At 29.5% G+C, this 22,224-nt stretch overlaps 1 protein-coding gene across 1 annotated transcript; it reads left to right on the plus strand.

Moving 5' to 3' along the window:
* Positions 1-328: 328 nt before the first annotated feature.
* LOC124368528 (fasciclin-3-like) lies at positions 329-21,830 on the plus strand. The gene is made up of 7 exons (XM_046825768.1): positions 329-445; positions 4,491-4,604; positions 9,393-9,595; positions 11,030-11,156; positions 13,000-13,133; positions 17,078-17,306; positions 21,573-21,830. Exons 2-7 carry the CDS (start codon positions 4,526-4,528, stop codon positions 21,650-21,652), a joined length of 852 nt encoding a protein of 283 aa, XP_046681724.1. The 5' UTR covers positions 329-445; positions 4,491-4,525; the 3' UTR covers positions 21,653-21,830.
* The last annotated feature ends 394 nt before the right edge of the window (positions 21,831-22,224 follow it).

Raw genomic sequence — 22,224 nt, forward strand, 5'->3', positions numbered from 1 at the left:
TGAAGGAGATGATATAGGAGAGGCGGTGAAGAGTGGGAGAGAGTATTGGAAGCACTGTTATTGAGAGAATAGTAAATAATAGTGGAGGCGAGAACATACAAGGATAATTGTTAGATAATAATACAATAACGCTAGTTAAAATTCGTAAAACGAGAGGTAATAGCATGGACAAGGAATGCTAAGGGCAATATAATTTTGGAAACACAGCTTTGGAGAGAGGAAATGTAAAGATAGAGCGAGGAGACAGTGCGATGTGGTAATGGAATAATATTGTGGCGATAAGGAAAAGGAGTGGGATAGTGAGGATAGTTGTGGTTTGGGAGGAAGCTGACTTGCGAGTACAGTGCAGTACAGTACGCAGTGTACAGTGTGGTGTGGTGGTGCTTCCTGACGGTATTGTCTGCTACTCGGTACAACAACGATTTATTTCTCATAACCACTGATTGTAAGATGCTAATTTTACTACCTTTCGTATTAGCCTATTTTATAATATCTAATATCAGGTACTAAGTTATCGGTAAAAGATATGAAGTGCCTATATAATTTACGTGACGATAGTACTATCTATTACAATTCATGAATAAAATTATAATATTTACGAGGGGAAATAACTTTGAAACATATTAGGAAGATAACTGTAACGGTCCTCACTAGACCATATATTTTAATAATAAATATTAGGAATACTAATTGCGTACTAGTTAGCTAGTATTCTTAACTAAACCTTTCGGGAAGTAGAGCCGAGAAACTAATTTGACTTCTAATTACAGGGTTACAAATTATTGTCTATTGACCCAAAGATAAGTTTTATAGGACACAATCATCCTTCTTCGAGCAGACTGAGGTAATCAGAGATGGATATAAACAGATTTTTAACTTATTTTATCTCAATGAAAGTTTTAAAACTCGATGTGTATAACTCCAACGTCATCTACACAATTATTCTTTTAGCTCAAAAAATCTAGGAAAATATAAAATACAACTTTATAATTATTGAATTATTTTGAAAATAAAATTATCACATAATTATAAAAATATGAAATGTAAGTTTCATAATGAGACGGTTTGTAATATTTTAAGAAATGTACGGAGACAATAACATTTGCTATGTGAATATAGACAAAATTTTGTTCTTTTGTATTGAATATTATCTGTTTCAAAAAATATTATATTATACTTATTTATATTCTTTATGGTATATATAACCATTCTTAAGAAGTAATTAAATAGTTTATTCTTATAATGATTTCATATAAAAATAACAAGGATAAGATCAACCATTTTATAAATGTAATTTAAAAACTAAAGTACTTTTTAAGAAGAGGCAGAATGTCTGTCTCTATAATGTCAATGGAACATTTTATAAAACTTTAATAAATATTGTACATTTTATACTGTTATTTTCAACAAAAAGTGAAATAAAATATGTATGTGCTACATCATTTTTATCATATTTATAATATCATAAAATTTAATTTTATGGTCTAAAATACTAATCTTATGTGAAACTAGAGCCTTGAATGTGAAAATATTTTAATATATTACCTGAACTGGTTTTGAATTAAATGTTCCTTTTGTGCAACAGAATTAAGTTGGTGAAGACTGTATAAAATAAACCATTGTCCTTTTATTTACTTATCTTGTGCAAGTCACTCTGATAAACAGAATTATATTATATATATTATTCTTGTATTTCCTTTTTAAGCCTTTTCTGCCCTTTTGCACGTTTAAAAGTTCTAAGGTTGCTTTTGCAGTACTGTTTAAAAGTTTCACCGCATTTATTAAGCGTATAATATACAATTGAAGGACTCTGAATGCGGAACTTTGTGGGTTCTGAGATATCTATAATTGTAATGGCCAACGCATTATATACCCCAAAATCTAAAGTGTTGAGGGCAATAACACTATAAAAAGTTTTTGTTGTACCATTTAAGAACTTTTTTCGATAAACATAGACTGTTAATTACCTTAAAGGTTAATTTTAATACTTTCATAATGGAATCTGTATAGTATTCATATGAACGCAAATTATGTATAATTCTTAATATGAAAACCTTTGCATACACTTTCCATATTCGCAAATGCGTTTTGTATGGATAAATTTTAAATATCTATTTTATGGTGAATACCTATGCAAATATATATGTGTAATATAATACTGTACACAGAATTTATTCTAGTTCATTGAAATTAATTGAAAACTTGCATTTTTGGCTTTCCGCCTGTTTATAAATAATAATAGTTTGTTATGATTAAGCTAAAATGAAGGTATTATCAACATCAAACAATGTATTTATAATATGCTTAAAGAGCAAATATATACTTAATTAATATTTCCAAAGGTATTTTGATGGGTTGTTTAATTTGTTAAGGTTCAGCTAAGATGTTATATTATCAATGACGGATTTCTAATAGTGCGACAAATAGAAAGTAAGAACATACTATTTTAGTTTTTTCCAAATATATTCCTAATGGTAGAATATGCCCAAAATATATGCCAACTTATGTTTTATTAATATTAGGTTCGTTTGTTTCATCCCATTGTGGTATAAAGCTGGCAGGCTGCGGCGTATCAACAATTAGCAGTTTAATGCAACTAAAGTGTTAAAGACTTCTTAAGATAATGGCATGAAAAATTTTGCATTCGTTTTTTATGCATCAAGGCGATAGTTGAGTAATTATTCGGGTATTTAAAAAAAAAAATATTTAAGCTTCTTAAGAATGTAAAAGACTGGAAAAATTTTAAGACTTTAAATTTGCATGAGTAAACGTTTGATTCTCAAAACTATGAAAGGTTTTAAACAAGGAAAATTTATTAATCCAGTAAGTTGCAAAATATTTTCTGAAACCGTAGTTTGGGTCATAATTTCATGCAATTAAGAATTTTTTATAATTAAAAGTTACATTGAACCATTTCACTGATTTAGGTTCTCATCGTAAATCTTACACCTCGAAGTAGCCTGTCAAAACTTAGTATTTGGCGATGATTACATCAGTGCACAAGGAAAGGCGGATAATTCACAAATGTTTGTCATACTGTACTTATAACGCTAAATATATATATATATATATGTATAATATATATATATATATGTATAATATATATATATATATATAATATATATATATATATATGTGTGTATAATATATATATATATATATATTGTTGGTGTAAATAAGACTGCAATACATATAATATTCCCTTAATACATGCGTTTTATGAAGAAATTAACACTTTTGAGTGCTGGCCCTAAATGACATGTAACTCTGTAGAATGCTGGGCGTTTTTGGTGGTTTTCAAAAATTTATTTAAAAAGAAGTATTTAAGGTATGAGAAAAATACTTACATACCTTAATTCAGCTTACTTTCGTCTTTCTTTTAACGTGAGATTTTTTGCGGTTTGTTTAAAAACTACACATAAAAAATGTTTTTTTAAAAACATATATTTTTGGAAAAAAAAATTATTTTTTGAGACAGTTTTTTTATCTAACTTACTAAACTAAGCATACATACAATTATTTACAATGACCCATTTACAAATATAAACTGTCCTTTGAATAATACAAATCATGTTTTTATGTTTTGTAGTTTTTTGACAAAAACTATGCCGTCATATTGATGCGTCGGCATCACTTTCGCTGTCAGCACTGGTTTCAGCATCTGTAACATAATAATATACTATGTAAAATATGAATATATTTTATTTTATTCATAAGAATAAAATATTAGTTGTATAAAGTTAATTTATTATAATACAAATTATAGTTTGATTCACGAAAACAATAACATAACCAAACTTTTAGACTGATGTTTATATGATAAATAGACTTACTTATTCTTACCTGAAGTATGTGTCTAATCTTCTTCCATTAAATCAGGATCAATGTCAGAATCGTCAAAAATACTATCTACTCCAATAAAATTATCTTTATCTAATACATCACTGATCGCAACGTCGTTCAAGCTGCGAGAAGCCATGATTGCGACATCGACTGCCGGCTGCAACGAACGTCACGTTAGCGGCACGTAAACAACGCGACCGAAGTTGCTTTGTCATTAAGCTCATACAATACATCTGACGCTTTCTAGCGGTGAATTGTGTTACTAAAAACCCAAATAACATTGTAGAGTAGGCAAAACCCGTTTAAATACGGACAATGTAATATAATACCAATTGAAATGACAACCACGTAAAACTACGGGATTAGCATTCTTCGGAAGTTTCGCCGTTCCGTAAAATTACGGGATTAGCACTCTAAGTGTTAAAGTAATTAAAGCAGTTTCTGTTATCAAGAACGAGTGAATGTAAAGTATTTTGAATGAGTTTACAATATTTACAATAAAATTATCAGGCTAATTTTAAATGTTGATTTCACTACACCATTTTCACTAATATAATGTTATAGTAATTAACACATTGCATAACAAATAGTTTTTTATCATATACTTAAATTTTTTCAAAATTATACTAAATATTCTTAATTTTTAGGGTTTCTATTTGTAGGAGTACAAGTAATAGGGAACATGGAGTGGAGTCTTTTCCAAGCAAATAATCTAAAACCGATATCTGTGATCTTTGTGGTTCTCTTTTGTCACCTACAAGGTAAGTATTCTAATTATAAAATATGGACTTAATTTAGTTAATTTTATGTGGAAACTTCTACCTAAAGTATTAATACAATATGAATAAACATATCTTACTTTTATATTTGTAATCTCTTTTGAGAGCGAAAACTCTATTTAAAACGAATATTAGACTGGTAAAAAACAGGGGTAATAATAACAAAGCATTTAAAAATTATCATAAATGAGTACTTTATAAAACTCAGGTTAAATTTTAAAATATTGCTAAAATAGTAATAATAAAATAAAGATTCTCTCAATAAAGAAAATTTACAGTCCAGTATTAAAATTGATATTTCATGTAATGACTTAAAAGAAAAAAATAAACAACAAATGTCCATTTAAATTGGCAGGCTAATTTTTATTTAATACAAATAATTAACATTAGTTATGAACAAAATCTTCTTACCTATACAATAAATCAGATTTTTTTAACCTAAATGTTGGACAAAATGCCTGATTCGGGGCTCCTTACTCAAAATTAAATTAAAATAATTAGTGGTCAATTGCATTGTGATAAATCTAACAAAACAAAACAATCTTAATAGTAAACCAAAGGTATTTGATATAGCGAAACAGAATACAAATCAAAACATGTCTTCAAATGTCAACAAAAAAAGGACCAATAATCAACATAAAGACATTACTTAGTCAAGAACAACAAAATATATAATATAATATAACAACGGAATTCTGATGTATATATATATATATATATATATATATATATATATATATATATATATATATATATATATAATTTCAATAAACATTGAATCACAAAAAGTACTTCTCCGCCGGGACTCGAACCCGGATCTCTCACTTGCCGGGTGAATGGCTACCATTACACCACAGAGTCCTTACTTTTTCCGATTCAATTATTTTGTATTTGGCCGTATCTATCACATATGCATATATATATATATATATATATATATATATATATATATATATATATATATATATATATATATTGTGTAAACGAAGGGGAAAATTAAAAGTAAATTAACTTTATATTGGTATCTGAGAGATATAGCCTAAATTATTAAAATTAAATAAAATAACCATTATTTCAGTTGTTCTAAACATTATTTTGTGTTTGATAATTGTTTATGCTGTCAGGCAGTTTATTAAAAATTCTCGGAGCAGTAAAGGTATAAGTATAACGAAAAATATATTCACAGTTCTGGAATCTGAAATATAGGGACTGTTTTGAGCTTGAACTATATATTTTTTCACTGACTGGGACATTTCAGATTTTGTTATAAAAAAACTTTAATACTTTAAAAACAAAGATGCACTTTAAAAGTAAAATTCGATGACAGGTAAAGAGATGACTCGAAGGTTCATATCTTTTTATATGTGCAATTAATCTAGACAGATGAATTATTGGGTTTAACTATGTTTTATAAGTGGTTCCCTACAACACTATGCCATATTCTGAACGACTTAAAAAAATTCAAAATACAATGTTCGCAATATATTACTATTACAAAAATATTGCAAAAACTTAAAATACCTGATCATGTTCTTTATTTTGTGTGTTTTTTTTATTTCATTTATATGAATTTCTCAACTTACTTCCGAATCTCCATATACTCCCATATAATTTTATATTATTATTAATTTCTACTGCAGTTAATTTATTAACACATACCATATCTTTTTCCTAGACAATCAAAACATTTATACTTAAATTAATATTTGAATTTTTCCTGAGGCTAAAGTGTACATATTTTGTTTTCTTCTGCGCCTAATAACAGTTGGTTTTTGATAAACCATAACTGCAGTGCTTTTACATCGCTATTCAGCTCCTTCTAGCGCAGTATCATTTGGTTTACAAACATCATTTATATAAATAACAAACAATATTTAGCCTAAAACAGACCTTTGGGATACACCACTTTTCATATGACCTGTTTTATTTCCTGGCCTGTTTTACTAGGCTGAACCAATCCTAACGCACTGTTTCCTATCTAACAAATATCTTATAAACAAAGGATACACGAATTCTCTTCTTCCACAATGATATAACTTTTCTTATAACATGCTATTACTGTAGGCATAAAAAGCTTTTAATATATAAAAAGTGACCAAAACACTCTTTTTCATTTAAGCCATTATTTAGTTTTGTTATAAATTTCAACAGAGGGCTGAAAGTATGTACTGTAATAATGTGTGCACTTTTAGCTTCTCAGTTATTTTAGAGAAACGTGATAACAAAGATATTGGAAGATTACTATTACATTTTAACTCTGGGCCACCTTTAAAAATAGGTCCTACAATAGGTAAGACTCCGCTAGTAAAGCTTAAGTTAATGATATTTATTTGACAAAAAATCTTTTTTATGAAGCATCAGCTTCAGGTGCAGTATTGTTTTAGCGATTCTATAATTCATTTTAATTCACACGGTAAAACTGGATCAAGGATACTGATTTAACCTCATTTTCCCAAGGCAGTAATACACGAATTAATTTATTACATTCTGTTACCAAAAACTTTCTTTAGTGCATCCTTAAATAGGCTTAAGTTATTGTTACTTGAAAACTGTCAGTTTATAGCTGCCGAATGGTCTGAAATTAGCCAAATTTCTTAGTGATTTGCTGTCTATGTAATAACATCGAGGAGTTTATCCATACTTTAAACTTAAACATGTATGAATAAATGTTATTTGGAGTGAATTTTTCTTGAAATACTGAATATAAGTTAATATTTATTTAATTTTAACCACTTCGTGAGCATATTTTGTTAAAGATTCGGGTTTCTAAACCTAAACCTGTAAAAGTTCTAAACCTTACATTTTGAAAATGTTTGCTAAAACCCAATCTTATGAAACTAAACTGTGATAAAATCTATGAAAATATAAATAATCGATTAATTTCTACGATTTTAGTTCAGTAATGTACATATTAATAAAAAATACAGAATTAAAATATGTTTTGTCATGCTAAAAATAAATTTATAACCAAAGTAATAAATTATGTCTTTATGTATAACGAATATCAAAGAATAGCAATGTAATATTTATCAGTGCATATAATTTGAAGAGAGTTTCCATGGTTAGAATGATTCCAATTGTCTATTTTACGTAGTGATAAGTAAAAAATGTGGAAATGTATTTCACAATAATAATAATCACAATTTTCTAGGAAGGTTGTCTCTCTTTACCTTATCTAAAAAAACGTTAACCTTATCTTTTATTATCTTTAGTATTTAGTTTAAAAGAAATCAAAATTTTTACCTCAATAAACTTTGGATAGTTTGAATATTAAATTGGTATTTTAAATATGAGGGAAAATTCGATGTAAAGATGTCCTCTAACTTTTTCTCCACTTTTGGTTTTCGGACTTGAAATCTCGAATATAGCATACAAAAAACACAGTGTTAAGTGGGGCATGCGGAAAGATACCGGTCGGTTGGTATTGCCCATATAATTAAGAGTATATGTGGTTATAACTTTCCACCGGAAACCTCAACGTTATCAGATGGCTAGAGACAACAGGTCACAACCTGTGGTTGAGCGTGATTTTATCTGAGCCTACAGGAAATAATAAAAAGAAAACTTTTCAAACAAAACGTTGACAAAATATTAGGCAAAAATATTTATTACATTGAGAATTAAAGGTACTGCTTATATGACTAGTGTCCTGACAAATGCAGATTGTGATAAAAGCGAACATTTGAGACAATTTAAGAAATATCGCAGGTGCTTGATCCGAGAAGAGTATGGGCCAAGGTACATTTCTGGACACTTCAGAGACGGAAAAGGCTGACGGAGGGGGAAGCTCTTCACTGATGAAATGCAAACCATCTCCTTAGCTAATACAATTTTGTATATAGATTTTTCTATAACTTATTTCTAAGGAAGTTACTATGTTTGCAACTGAAAGAGTTAGTTTCCTGTGGTAAATTCTTTTTGGTCCTTTCTTATTACGGAATAATGGAAGAGTTGTTTAAATCGAACACTATTAATTTAATATAAAATAAAGCTGTGGTTAAATGTTGCAAATTATCAGTATGAAAATTAATTTATAATTTAAATAAAAATTGAAACAAAAGTTTCATGTTACTTAGTTGTAATTCGGTTGCCTAATCTGAGGTATAATTTTTTCCGCTTGTTCAGAATTACATGTATGAAACATCGACATCGTAAATTACCTTCGTAAGTGATACGTCGGTTTGTTTGTACCCGGATATAAACCAGCCAGAAGTGAACATTTATTGTAGGAACCAAAATTAGCTGTTACTGACTATATATTCGGTTTACTTTCTTGATTTTACTTATATTAAATACTATGAGTAATAGGAGTGTCTTACCAAATTATAATTTTGAAATTTCTAAATTTGCGCGTTATTTAAGATACTCGTATATGAATATTTCAAATTAGTACAAATGCTGTTTCCTTTCTACTTAGCATAATCCTAGAATCATGTTTTGTTTGTAACTCGATAAGTACAGTAGTATAACAACTTGTATAATGAACTGAGCTAATTTTCGAGTTTTTAATATTCTTTAGATTGATCAATTGGCTTCCATAAAATCTCGACAAGGCAAATAATACACATTTTATTTCCAAATTAAAACTGTTTTATTTTGAAGCTCAATTTTAACGTTTTGTTCATTTTTATATTCATAAATGTTTTTATAAAATTGTTTGGGAGTATAAGGTACCATTGTACATAACTATAAGAATCATTTGGATGTATTTTGTTTATGAGAGTTCTATTTTCGTTTGTTATACCTACATATTTTGTAATAATATTTAAGGGACCTGGTGCTTAAGTAAAGTTCATCTACATGTTCCGGCTGCAGTCATGTCTGGAGATGATCTTACATTGGATTGCACTTATACTCTGAGCCATGAAAAGATTAACTCCATTAAGTATTTTCTGGGTGGCGAGGAGATCTATGAATATAATCCGAACAAAAATCCTAAATACAAAACCTACATTGTGAATCTCGGTACAAATGTAAGTTTAATTAATGTTATATTTTTAATTGATAATATATATATATTTAAATGTTTATGTTAATTACCATAAATTAGGAAAGTTAAGTTTTGAACACTACTGGTTTTCATATTGTTAAGAAAACAACTTTTATCACTTATTCTCACGTAGTAGGCAATAGTTACAACAATTTGTTAGCTTTTATGTTTTGAATAATCCCTCTAAATCGATAATAATTACTTTGTATAATCATGTCTTTTATTGTTCTAGTAAATATATTACTACGTTCTCACACTCGTTAAGTGCCTTGAAACTCAAATGAAAGCTTGAATAGTAACGAGCAATGCTGCAAAATCAACTTAGTACTTTCAGACGCTTTATTGTTCAGTATAAAATCCCGAAATTACGTGACCCCTGTTCGAAGCAAAAAGTTATGTTGTCCTGATGAATTGCACCAATAAGCAAACATCACTTTCAGGTCTTAACAGATTTAATAAATTACAAAAAATATGAACATTGTACGTATTTACATTACTGTTCATGCAAACGTTGTTATATCTTGTAAGATTCTAGAAAATACAAACCTTTGTTTCATAAATGTAACAAAAGCATGGGCCTAGCCATTGGTTCCTTGTATAATGTCCTCTTACATACTCTTGTTAATTCACACTCAGAGAGGGATTTCAAAATTAATAAGAGTATATCTATGTTGCTGGAAGGATTTCAAGAACCTGTTTCGTTTATTACAGTACCACCGGTCAGTTCCACAGTTATGTGCAGATAATGAATTAAATTATGGTCCTTTACACATACGTCAGGGGAGTCGTCACGGGACTTACTGAACTTCTGCAACCAAAGATACCGAGTTGTGTAGAGAGATGCACTGGTACTTGAGTACAAACACTGTGAACTGAATAAATCTGGTTCTCCAGCTGGCTTGCACCAATAGGTTTACTTTAGGGTTCAATTATTAAAAGGATTGTTGTTAGCTTTATCGTAGGTAGCCACAAAAGTTCAACGTTACAGATATTTTTATTTAAAATAAGTAACTGGATAGGTTTACCTAACATGTTTAACTATGAAAGGTAGAAGTGTTTATGAGTTATCAGTGAATTTATTAGGGATACCATATAATTTGAAGTATTCATTTTTGTGCTACCAGTGATTGAATCATGGTATACAAAAGGCGATATTTTTCAAATAGTAATATTAACAGTTTTATTATTGTAACAAAATTAAAAATTTCAATTTAACTGTAGTATACGAAGAAGAATATAAAGAGCTATACATTCAAATAACCTTGTTCCCATCAATACTTAAACATTGAATTAATGTTTAAAGCACCTTTCAGTGACAGTTACTTATGCACCCTCATGTACATTATGGTAAATAATGTTAACTTACAACTCATGTATTACTATGTTGACAGTATCATTATGTGTTTGTTTATTTCAGTTGTGGGGAAATCAATCTATGACACTGAGGAAAGTAAATGGAAAATACACTGGTCTCTACAAATGTTCAATTCTCACAGATAGTATAGTGGATGCAGAGGAAGACTCTGGTTCAGTTACAGTTGTTGGTTAGTAAATGCATTTAGATAAAATTCTAAAACATTGCATATATAAATAAAATAGGGAAAACCCATGTCTACTTCTCTCTTGGTCACTGCCACTTTAAGGCATTGTAAAATTTTAAGTATTCAAAACACGTTTTGTCCAATAGTTTAATTAAGCTACGGGTAACGACAAGGTGTTCTAACGGACAAAGCTTTTTCACGATAGCCATCCTAAGTGGGATTTCAATAATCAAATTTCTTTCTTTTAAAATATGAATATTGCCATTAGCACAAATTTTGTAATTAATAAATGTTTTTTCATCTAAATAATTTAATAGTTGCGCTTATAACTAACTGGCCCGAGTAACTGCTGATATCATGCCCTACCTTTAGTAAAGATGCAATACTTCGATTTGGATTTATAATACAGTTTTCTAACAAAACAAAATCATTCATCTGAAATATCGTAATTATCAGTTATTTTAAGTCAAAAGTTCTTATTGCTATATCGTGATATGAATAGTAATAAATCTTCCTTTATACATTTTTTTTAATATACATTATTAATGTAAAATGCACACACATATTGAATTACTATGTTTCTGACTCAGAAAGAGAACAGAAACGATTGATAAAGAAACGTTATTTAGGTGTTATAACATTTATCCATACAGTGATAATTAATTGTATTCCTATTATTTGTTTTATTAAAATCTTGATTACTGGTCTGATAACTTACTTATTACAATATTTCTCGTTTATAGGGCTTTTATTAAATTGATTATTTTTGTGTGTGATCTACTCTATTTTAATATTGATTGAGAGTGCAATCAAATATCAAAAGTAACATGTTATATTTTATGAGTTATCGTGCCGATATTTGTTTTTATTAACAGCAGCTCCAATTCAGTGCGAATTATTTTTCACTGAACTAGTAGTATTAAATTCAAATACAAACAATTACTACAAATAACGTGAGTATGGAACATAATTTTGGTATCATCTTGCTACTGTAACGTCCCATGGTTAAATATGTAAGTCCATGCCCATTTTGGATTTTTCGTTCTTTAAATCGTAGACACAGACGAACATTGATGTTTTAATACAGCTGGATTTCATGTTTTATAGCTTCAATTTTGTGTTAGTAAACTACTGTTAATACTTACTACCTTAAGAATAATTGTGTAAGAGTGCAGTGGAAGGATCACTAGAAATAATAGTGTTCATGTGAAACACTAAGGCACAGCCAGGTCAATTTTGGAAAGTAGGACAGTTAGTCCGCGAGTGTCGGCGTGGACTAACTGTCCTACTCTGTAGAAACATGGCGTCATCTAGCCTCATCAAAATTACAGTCCTGCAATCGACCTATAGACCTACAGTCCACCACATAGGCCTCAGCAGTCATCGTGGTGGATTCACTATGGTGTCACGCCCCAAGACTATCCGATAAAGCCGGAACAATAAATATACCTAACACATGATGAGAGTGGTACACTATGCAGCACATTACTATTGTTTAGTGATCACTATTATTTTTCTATTTTAACTTGTGTTTTCATTCAACATCTTCGCGTGTTTTATATTACTGACCTTATTTGTATTTTATATTTTTGCATATAACTTATTATTGTTAAATATTGTGGGATGCCCATTTTTTTTTTTAATTTGACAAGTAGTTCTGTTAGTTCATGTTAGTCATGTCTGCTATTGTAATTAATATATATATATATATATATATATATATATATATATATATATATATATATATATATATATAATGCGTGTCAAATGTTTTCTCGGCTAATTTTAGTATATTTAAATTGCTTTGTGTATAACTTCTCGCCGTACTATGTTTTTGTTAAAACAGACAAACCACTGGAAGCTCCAAAAATTGACGTAGAAGAAAACGGCTTCCAAGTTGGAAAGGTGCTAAAAGCCAACTGCACATCCATAGGTGGCTACCCCCCGGCGAACCTTACTTGGCTTGTAAATGGCGAGAAGGTTAGTGTAAAATGAAACTCTGCTGTTGTATCCCTTTAAATCATGTAGACTGCGTATGTAGTCTACGTAATAATCATATATTAAAGAAACACTGTCCATTGCCTTTCCCATTATATATCGATACAAACCATCTTTCCTGTTTCCTATGAGACTTCCTGACTGCCTCATCGATTCATCGACGTCCAGCAAAAAAAACTAAATCTAATATCCAAGATCTCACTTATACAGGTATAACGAATTGGATTGTAGATATTAATATTCAGACATCCAAGAAGATGTAAAATATTTTTTGATTAGTAAGCTCCGAGTGAATATTCAGTAAAATGTATAACTAGATTTTTAACTATTAAATATTATATTTTTGTCTTAAATAAAAATCACAGTTCTAAATTAAAATAATGGATTTGTTTTAAACTGGCAAATTAATAAGTTCGATGTTTCAGAATTTTATTTACTCTATTTTCCACAAAGAATTGACAAACCGTTTAGTAATTTTAAAAGGTCCTTTGGCAAGAAATAAAAATAGTAATCAAACATATCAAACTAAAAATCAGAGCTCTCTTCTGAAATAAAATAATAAAGTTTTAAAATAAAATTCAAATAACCACTTGGAAATAACTAAAATAATAATGTTCACTTCTTAGTTCACTCAAAATTCAAAATAAAAAAATCAAACTTCTCTTTCCACTAGTTGTACCTTAACTTTCAAGTCTTTGCAAATCAGATATAACTCTGTCAAACAATAATTAATGTTTAATTAATTTCCAATTAATAGTTCACAATAAAACAGTTCCAATTAAATATTAATAAATTACTAAATTTCCGAATCTCAATTAAAGCTATTAAGAAAGTTCAATTTAATTCACTTTTCTTGCAAGTTTGAACCAAATGTAACTTGTATGATTCTATTGTTCATTGAGAATCAGTTATGCAGATTGCTCTAGTTTCTATGAATTTAATTATTCCTATAAAAAAGACAACAAAATTAATTTAACATCAGATCTGGAAGACTATTTCAATATAACGTACAATAAATTTGGTGCTTACCTCAAAATCCCACGCGGAAAAAAATTTAGAAACACGGCGCACTGTAATCAACTTAATTCACGATAATAACCAAAATAAGGGCGAAAATAATGAGCTGGCGGTTTTTATAGTTCCCCTTCCCCCAACTCTGATGGACATCCGCGGTGTTCTCTCATTGCCCCAGCCGTATCCAACCTGAGAACAATAGCCTTCCCAGATGTAACGTAACTGCAGTACAAGACAAGTTCTGATCAATTCAAGGCAGTGAACCACATTCCTAATAATTTAAAATTACCAGCACTAACTTGCCAAAGGATTACATATTTGTTTTTATCCTAACTTCTCAAAATCTAATTTAAAATTAAATCCCAATATTTCTTTCCCAAAATTTCATTTAATTTAAGTATTAATTAAAAAATTTACCAATGTAGCTTTAAAACGCTACAACAGGGATATTTCTCTCCGTCCTCAGGGCTCCGTCCCATTGGCCTCTAAAGTTTCAAAAATTGTCCCAAAATGAATTGGTCTAATCACATTAATTGAAATAGCCTGTAATAATTACTCATTAATTATAAATCTAATCAACTTTTAGTCATAAAACAATATAGAACGTTTGAAAGTAACGACACTACATTTTCTCAATTATATCAACATTTTCTCTAGATATTAAAATTGGAAGTTTTGATAAAATATACTTTTACCCGTATATTTTAGCAAAAATATGCACTAGATTACATATACAGTCAGTAATATAATGCAATTATCAAATTCAATGCTACTGTATAACTTTGACAACGGGTTTTAAGATTTGTTTCAGCCCATCTTGGTTTTTTTTACACAAGTGATCAGGCCAATAAAGGAAAATCAACTATAGCCCTAGAAGTGCCTTATATATGAGCGGTGAATCAAGACAAACTCAAAGATGGAACTAGATATACCTTAGACCGAAAGTAATGTACAAGGGTAAATATATACTCTCTGACCGATGTAGTTCCTACAGACCGGTCCTGATACATATTCTTGAACGGGGAAATAATACAAACTCAACCACCGTGTCGGAAATATAATTCATGCACATCAGAAGTCCGCATGCGCATAGCCTGAAATAAAAACTATTGGCGATTTTGCTTAGCCTTTTAAGTTCTTAACAATGAACGAATACTGGAATGTTATGTACCCTAAATGTGCCTACTTATGTTTCAAAACTACATAGAGGCCTACCAGTTGTGCTACATACAAACATACATAATAAGTGCGTTAACTGAAAAATGACCGACTTCGACTTTAGGTTACCTCTAAAATACCCTAAACTAGCTATTCAATTAATAATCATAGAATATTGGAGAGAAATTCGAGTTGTTTCACAGGTATTTATGAAAACTCGTTTACTCTTCGACATTTTACAGCCTCAAACACTTAAATCTAAAATGCATCCGGAGATTGGTTATCTTTTAGTGACTATCACTTATCTCAGGAATGTTTAGAATGTCATTTAAAAGATATACACCCACGATGTCCCTTGTTCAGAAGGAAATTACATGCGACTCGATATATATGTATATAATACTAATACATAATATTTTATATATATAATACCTATATAATACATACATAATACATACATAATACACTATTTATTCTGGTATCAATTTTAAGGAATGTCATAGTGAGTTTTTTGTGATGTAAATTTATAAATCATTGTAATATTTTGTACTTGAGTATACTTCAACTGGCTGAGTGGATTGTACTTTTACTTGCTTACACGTTGTAAATATTTATGGACGAAGTTTGTATTACCATTAAAGTTTCAATTACTTGCTTAATTTAATGATGAATTTTTTATGTTAGAATTCCCTTTATTCTACTTATTTTATGATCTTGGGAACTGTTTGCATCTGGGAAAGTTACTGACTTAGCTGAGGTATTAATGACAAGTTACGGGCCAGCTCCCACATTAATTGTTTTGGTTCGAATTACCCTAGTGGACTGCTGGACGCGAACAACTCAATCTCCAAACTTATTACGATTATTCTACTATTGTTTATTGAACATAATCTAACAATGTGTACAGTAGGTTGAGTTGTTGGCTAACTTTGTATTTAATATAACTTCAGTTAAACTATTACATACTAAGTAGGGTTCTTAGGTATGTAATTATATTTTACATTACAAAGATTGATAAGTGATCAATTTATGAGCTATAATTAGCATGTTAATTGTTTTGGTACTAAAATTAAATACAATACTAAATTAAATGCACTAATTAAATTCTACTGTACCCTTAGATAAAAAATACTAACGAAGCCAAACGGTTTGTGATTAATGGTAATTTTACGGGTAAGGGATACTTCAACTTATGTTTCGTATGGTGACCCTTGATCTTATGATTTACCATTTAATCTTCTTAATATGAGAAATTATAGCCAAGTTGCACTTGTAAGAGTATAACTTTACTTTTCTTAAGATATATAAGGGAATTTCCTTCTAGAAAATGTTCGAATGTCAACCAGGCGAATATATTGGTGATTAAAATGTAATTGTGACTAAAAAACAAAATTCCCATGTAATGCCAAAAACCATCTATAAAGCATTTAAATAAGAGTTATATAAGCAGCAGGCAAAGAGATATGGATAGTAAAAATCACCAAATAATTATTTAAAATGTTATCAGGTACAATACTCCAGTATTTACGCGTCTGAAAGACGGTTATACATTTGTAACGCTTAAAAATTTTGAGTTATAAAATGTTTCAATTGGTTTTTTAACTCTTGCGATACTCATCTATTTCTAAATCCAAAATTGGTGTGGTTGCTTCTTTTCTTATGGGGAAAACCACTACTAATTTCTCTAAAAACTGGGTAGTTTTTATAAAATGTATATATACTCACGGGTTCCAATATAATTGTGTTGGTTACAGGTGGCTTCCAATGGTATTAGCGGTCCCAAACAGTATGTAGAGGACGGGGAAGTAGATATATCTGTGAGTGAGTTGATGTTGCCAATAATGATCGCACCTCGCAGTGGCCACATAAAGCTGACGTGTACAGCCACTCAGTACACATTGTACAGCGTTTCTACGGATTTACAAGTGGATCTCAAGGAAGTAACCGTTTCATCTTCAACTAAACTAATGAACATGTTTCTAGGTACGTAAAAAGCACATGTGGTTAATATATATTTAATAATGTTAAAACACCCCTTACTCAAGAGATAATAGTGAAATTATCTGACACTGTATAACAGTACTAATACGAATTTTAATAACACAACGGCACATGACAAGTTACACTTAATACTCAAATTCGGGTATTTTTTAAATGATTAAATACTTGCTTACTTGTATGATAAAGGTTATAAATTTGTTATTCTCTGGCCACGTTACGAGTATTAAGTCCCCGACAGGCCCGTCATAGAATCGTGTCGTTGTCTGTCTCTCCGAGTAAGCTTGCAACGCTTGAGAGAAAGCTCCCAGGTACTTGAAAACTAGTATATGATCCTTTTGGTCACAGAATAAACCTGTCGATTTAGGATCAATAGGTCAAAGGACAATCTGCCCGTCTGACTGTCCGTATGTGTGATAGCTCTTTCGTTACCTTCAGTCGGATCCATCGGTACTTCGTTGTATGGGTCTGTTCATTCAAAAAGTACGTAGGGACACAAAGGGAAATAGAGCAGAAATAATTAAGAAAGCAATTAGAGGAAGGTTACTGGTGCCCACAATAATCAACCAACATAGCATACAAGTCTCCCATGTCAGACATACACAGACGAGCTACCTTACCGCACAAACAATACAGTGATACAGACTTCTTGGGAAGTTTTATTGCCAAATGTACTTTTGCTTTGTTGATTTTCATCTTCTTGCTTTTTGAGTGGTAGGATACCTATTGCGTTTGATATAGAAACGCATATTTAGTTACAATTGAATGAGTAAGAGATTGGTATTTATGACCTGTGTAGATAAGCACTATACGGTCTCCATTTTTGAAATTTTTACGATTTACGTAGTTTAAAATAAACATAATACACATTATTAATAGATTTGGGACATTTCCCATTGGCTTCACTTCCTTGGATGAGAACTTCTGTTCGTGATTGCAGTTTCTCGTACTTGTCTGTAATGCATACACCTGTATATAAGACGTGTTCTGACTGCCTCGATACACAGATGAGACACCTTCATGGTTATTAATTAATAGCATAATTTCAGTTGTTCTTATGACATGTACAGACTTTAAAATACATAATACTAACCCGTAAATTGTGTTGACTCGGTATATGGGCCGGTATCGTCTGTTTTTAAGTAAATGTTTTATTTATTTATTATATTTTATCAATGTAACTTTTTAAATGTAATATTTTAATTTGTGGTGGCTTTCTACTGACTGTTTTCTACTTTAGATTTAGACCTACTTAGTGTGAAGGACTTACAAAAACAGATTTTATACGACATTTTTAAAAATGTAAGTGAAATCGATTGAAGAACAATACAGGCGGTTTCTTACCCGTATATTATTTTTTATGGCATGCTGTTATTTATCAATTAAGTTTTTAGGAACTCTGGCCAAGATAATGCATTTGTAATTTTTGAGCCTAAAATGTTGATTAATAATCACACCATTAATAATCACAGATTTAACAATATTAACATTTTGTATTTAAAACATGCTAGTTCCTAAAGTAATGGGGTTCGACAAGTTGATAATAAAACTCATGCAATGGTTATTACACCAGTGAAAAGAAGTATTCCATTATGCACTTTTAACAATAATGGTATTATTTAAATACTTTTCATGTCTATGAGTGTATAATCTCAAATAATCAGCATACAATATATAAATAGCAAAAACCAGTGAATCAAAAACTCTGTTTCGGTTTAAAAATTCATTTTAGGTCTAAAGCAACATTGCAGTTAAAGTTGAACCTTAAGGCACTCCTAACGGATTGCGTTTCTAGTCTAACAATAAAACGCTACTAGATTTTTGGCCCTGCGCATCGTGTCTGATAAATACGAATGAGACCATTTGAACAGCACTCTCACTACAGCTATATTAAGTATCGACTGTAAATAGCTTATGATAAACACAACCAAATGCACGCGTGAAAATCTAATAACATCATGCCAGTTAATTGTCCATAGCGCGTCTTACAGCATTCGTTATACAAGCTAAAGTGGTTTGTGTGATAAATAAGACCAGTAACCTGATTAATACTTTTATAAAATACCACGTACAAAAATTACATACATACTTATTGGTCGGCTATTTTATCCATTTCTATGCCTAAAACACACAAAATATTAATTAGTCATCAATGTTTACTTTCACGTGGACTTGAAACTTTGGGCAGTAGTAAACCAGAGCGCGTTCATATTGATTAGGATAAGCACCATACGATAGGGAATAATTAAAAATACAACATGGTATATTCTTACTTCCATACAAAATCAATAATAAGGAACGTAAATGTATTCTATCACTTCCTATTGCGTTTGAACTTATTCGTAATATATATTAATTTACTCACAATTTACTTCGATGGAAATAATTATAGCATAGAAATATTCTAGGTAAACATATTACTATAGAATTTTAACAAATCTAGTAGTATCTACTAGTATTGTTAGTAACACAGAAAAAGGAGTTTGGACCTATCAGAATTACAAAAAGTCAAGAACAATGGATAAACAATAGAATTTTACAATTTTTTTATTCCCATATCCTAATCTTAAACAAATTTTCAGAATACTTTATTAGAAAAATCTGAATTGTAGTATATTTCAAATTACTTGTTTCTTGCATCTTTTACCATTCCTTTCATTCTATGTCAATTTATTTAATAATGTAATGTTATACTTATTCTCCAAACCTGGATCCTTCATTCTGATGTACCGCTGATAAAAACAATCCCATTGTTTCATAATTTCCTTAATCTCAGTATTAATCCATAGACGAAGTTTCTTTTTGGTATAAATATTGCACCATTCAGAGATATTATTATTATACAATAATACAAATTTTTCACATATTATATCTACTTTTTCATTTATATTGCCTTTTATTCGTGACTTCCCAATTTACATCAGTATATTCTGAATTCAGTCTAATCTCATCGAAGTTTAAAAATGATTATATCATAATACATTCATTTATTGATCTTAATTGTACTTTCGAATTAAAAAATACGTACTACGTATCATGGTACGATATTTCTTATAATGAAATCTGATTATGATTTCTTTCCTGAAAATATCTTTGAAGTTAATAAAATTTAATAATGAATCAGAATTAGTAACACATAAGTTGGTTGTAGTAAAAAAACTAGAGTTGTAATAGATTCAAATTTCAATTACTATTTCTATAATCTATGATGATAAAATTGTTATACATCGGTAGTAAATCACTATATAATTTCTTGCTTTTGGTGACATACTATAAACAATAACAATTTCCAGCCAGAACATACTTCAAAAACGAAAAATTCTGGGTTTTACAATATATTCCTGATGAAGAAACCAAATTCTAGTGCAAAACCTCTTTAGATACACTGCAATGCCAACCCACTATTTTCCTACCCTGCCATGCCTAATTCATTAATAGCTATGTGCCTCATAAGATTGAAAGAATATGAGAAAGAGAGGGGGGAAAGATTATATATTTATTTATACATTCTGCTATCGTTAAACCTTTTTTGTTTTTATTCAATGCTTATATTTTTTATACATTGTTATTTATTATTTTAGTGATGTATTGTATTAATATTATCTAGCTTAGATTTGTTATTATATATTTAAATTAACATGCAGCACTTTTTAACCATATTTGTTGCCATATTTCAATTCTTTCTCATATTACTTAAATTACAGATGTTCATGTGGCATGCCATCTTAAGATATAAGTTTTTGTGTACAATGGTTGTACTTATGGAATAAATGTATATATTACTTGGAAGAGTTATACTTAAAAGTACTTAAGAGTAAAATAAATGCATGTTTCTAAAAAACTAATTTAAAGACAACAAATTTAAAATGAAGATTTTGTCCTGTACTGCCTTATTCCAATGCCCTAAACCAATTTTTTTAACTACTGATTGGCCTTTTAGTAATACTCTGTATAAACATTTTTAATACGTAAAATGTGAGAATATAAGTTTGATAATGTATACTAAACTATCTTTATAATATTATATATTTACGTATACCTCATTGCATCTAGAGAAACCTTTAATATCCATTCTTGTCAAGCAAATACTTTAATAGACTGTATTTTAATTATCTTTACAAAACTAGACTTACAATCTGTCATAGCTTTAATGCAATTACATTTAATGAAATTAGACTTTTTAGAAGAAATGTAAGTAATAAGTGCTATATGACAATATTAACATTTTATTTTGTCTTCTTATGATTTCAGGCGTGATGAAAGGTAAAGGAAATGTATTTATTTCAGCTGTAATGGCGTCTTCTATATATCTCTTACACATCATTCATTGATGATTTCCTTAATAAAGGACTCAAAAAAGCTTGTGATGCATTGAATGTTAAAACATGGGTTGATTTATATTAAGAAACTTTGCTTCGAAGAAAATTTGTCAATATATTTATAGATACTTTATATTTTGCCTAAAACTGTAAAACTACTATGCAGAGAACATATATGTATACTTAAAGATGTGTTGGAAATAGTTATTTTTACCTCTTGAGACTGGGTTTTCTTCAATATTTTACTTCAAGCGTCGAAAATATGGAATAAAGATTTTATAATGAACAAAGGTGTTACATGGCGGAGTATACAAATTTCTTAAAACAATTTTTGTTTCATAGTTTTAGATTAACTTTTTATAAAAGTGATGTTTTGTTTGTATTTAAAAATTAGATGTATACTTTGTAGACACTAGATGTACACTACAGTGAATAATAAAAGAAAAACCACGCCGTTTGTTATATGTGATCAAAACAAATTGACGTAAATACTTCAGTATTTTCTTGACATGAATATTGGACAATAATTCCTGTTGAAAGTATTTTTAATCGATGCTTCAACTAGATCAGATTTTAAAATTCTA

Source organism: Homalodisca vitripennis, chromosome X, assembly GCF_021130785.1.
Source record: "Homalodisca vitripennis isolate AUS2020 chromosome X, UT_GWSS_2.1, whole genome shotgun sequence".
NCBI classification, from domain to species: domain Eukaryota; kingdom Metazoa; phylum Arthropoda; class Insecta; order Hemiptera; family Cicadellidae; genus Homalodisca; species Homalodisca vitripennis.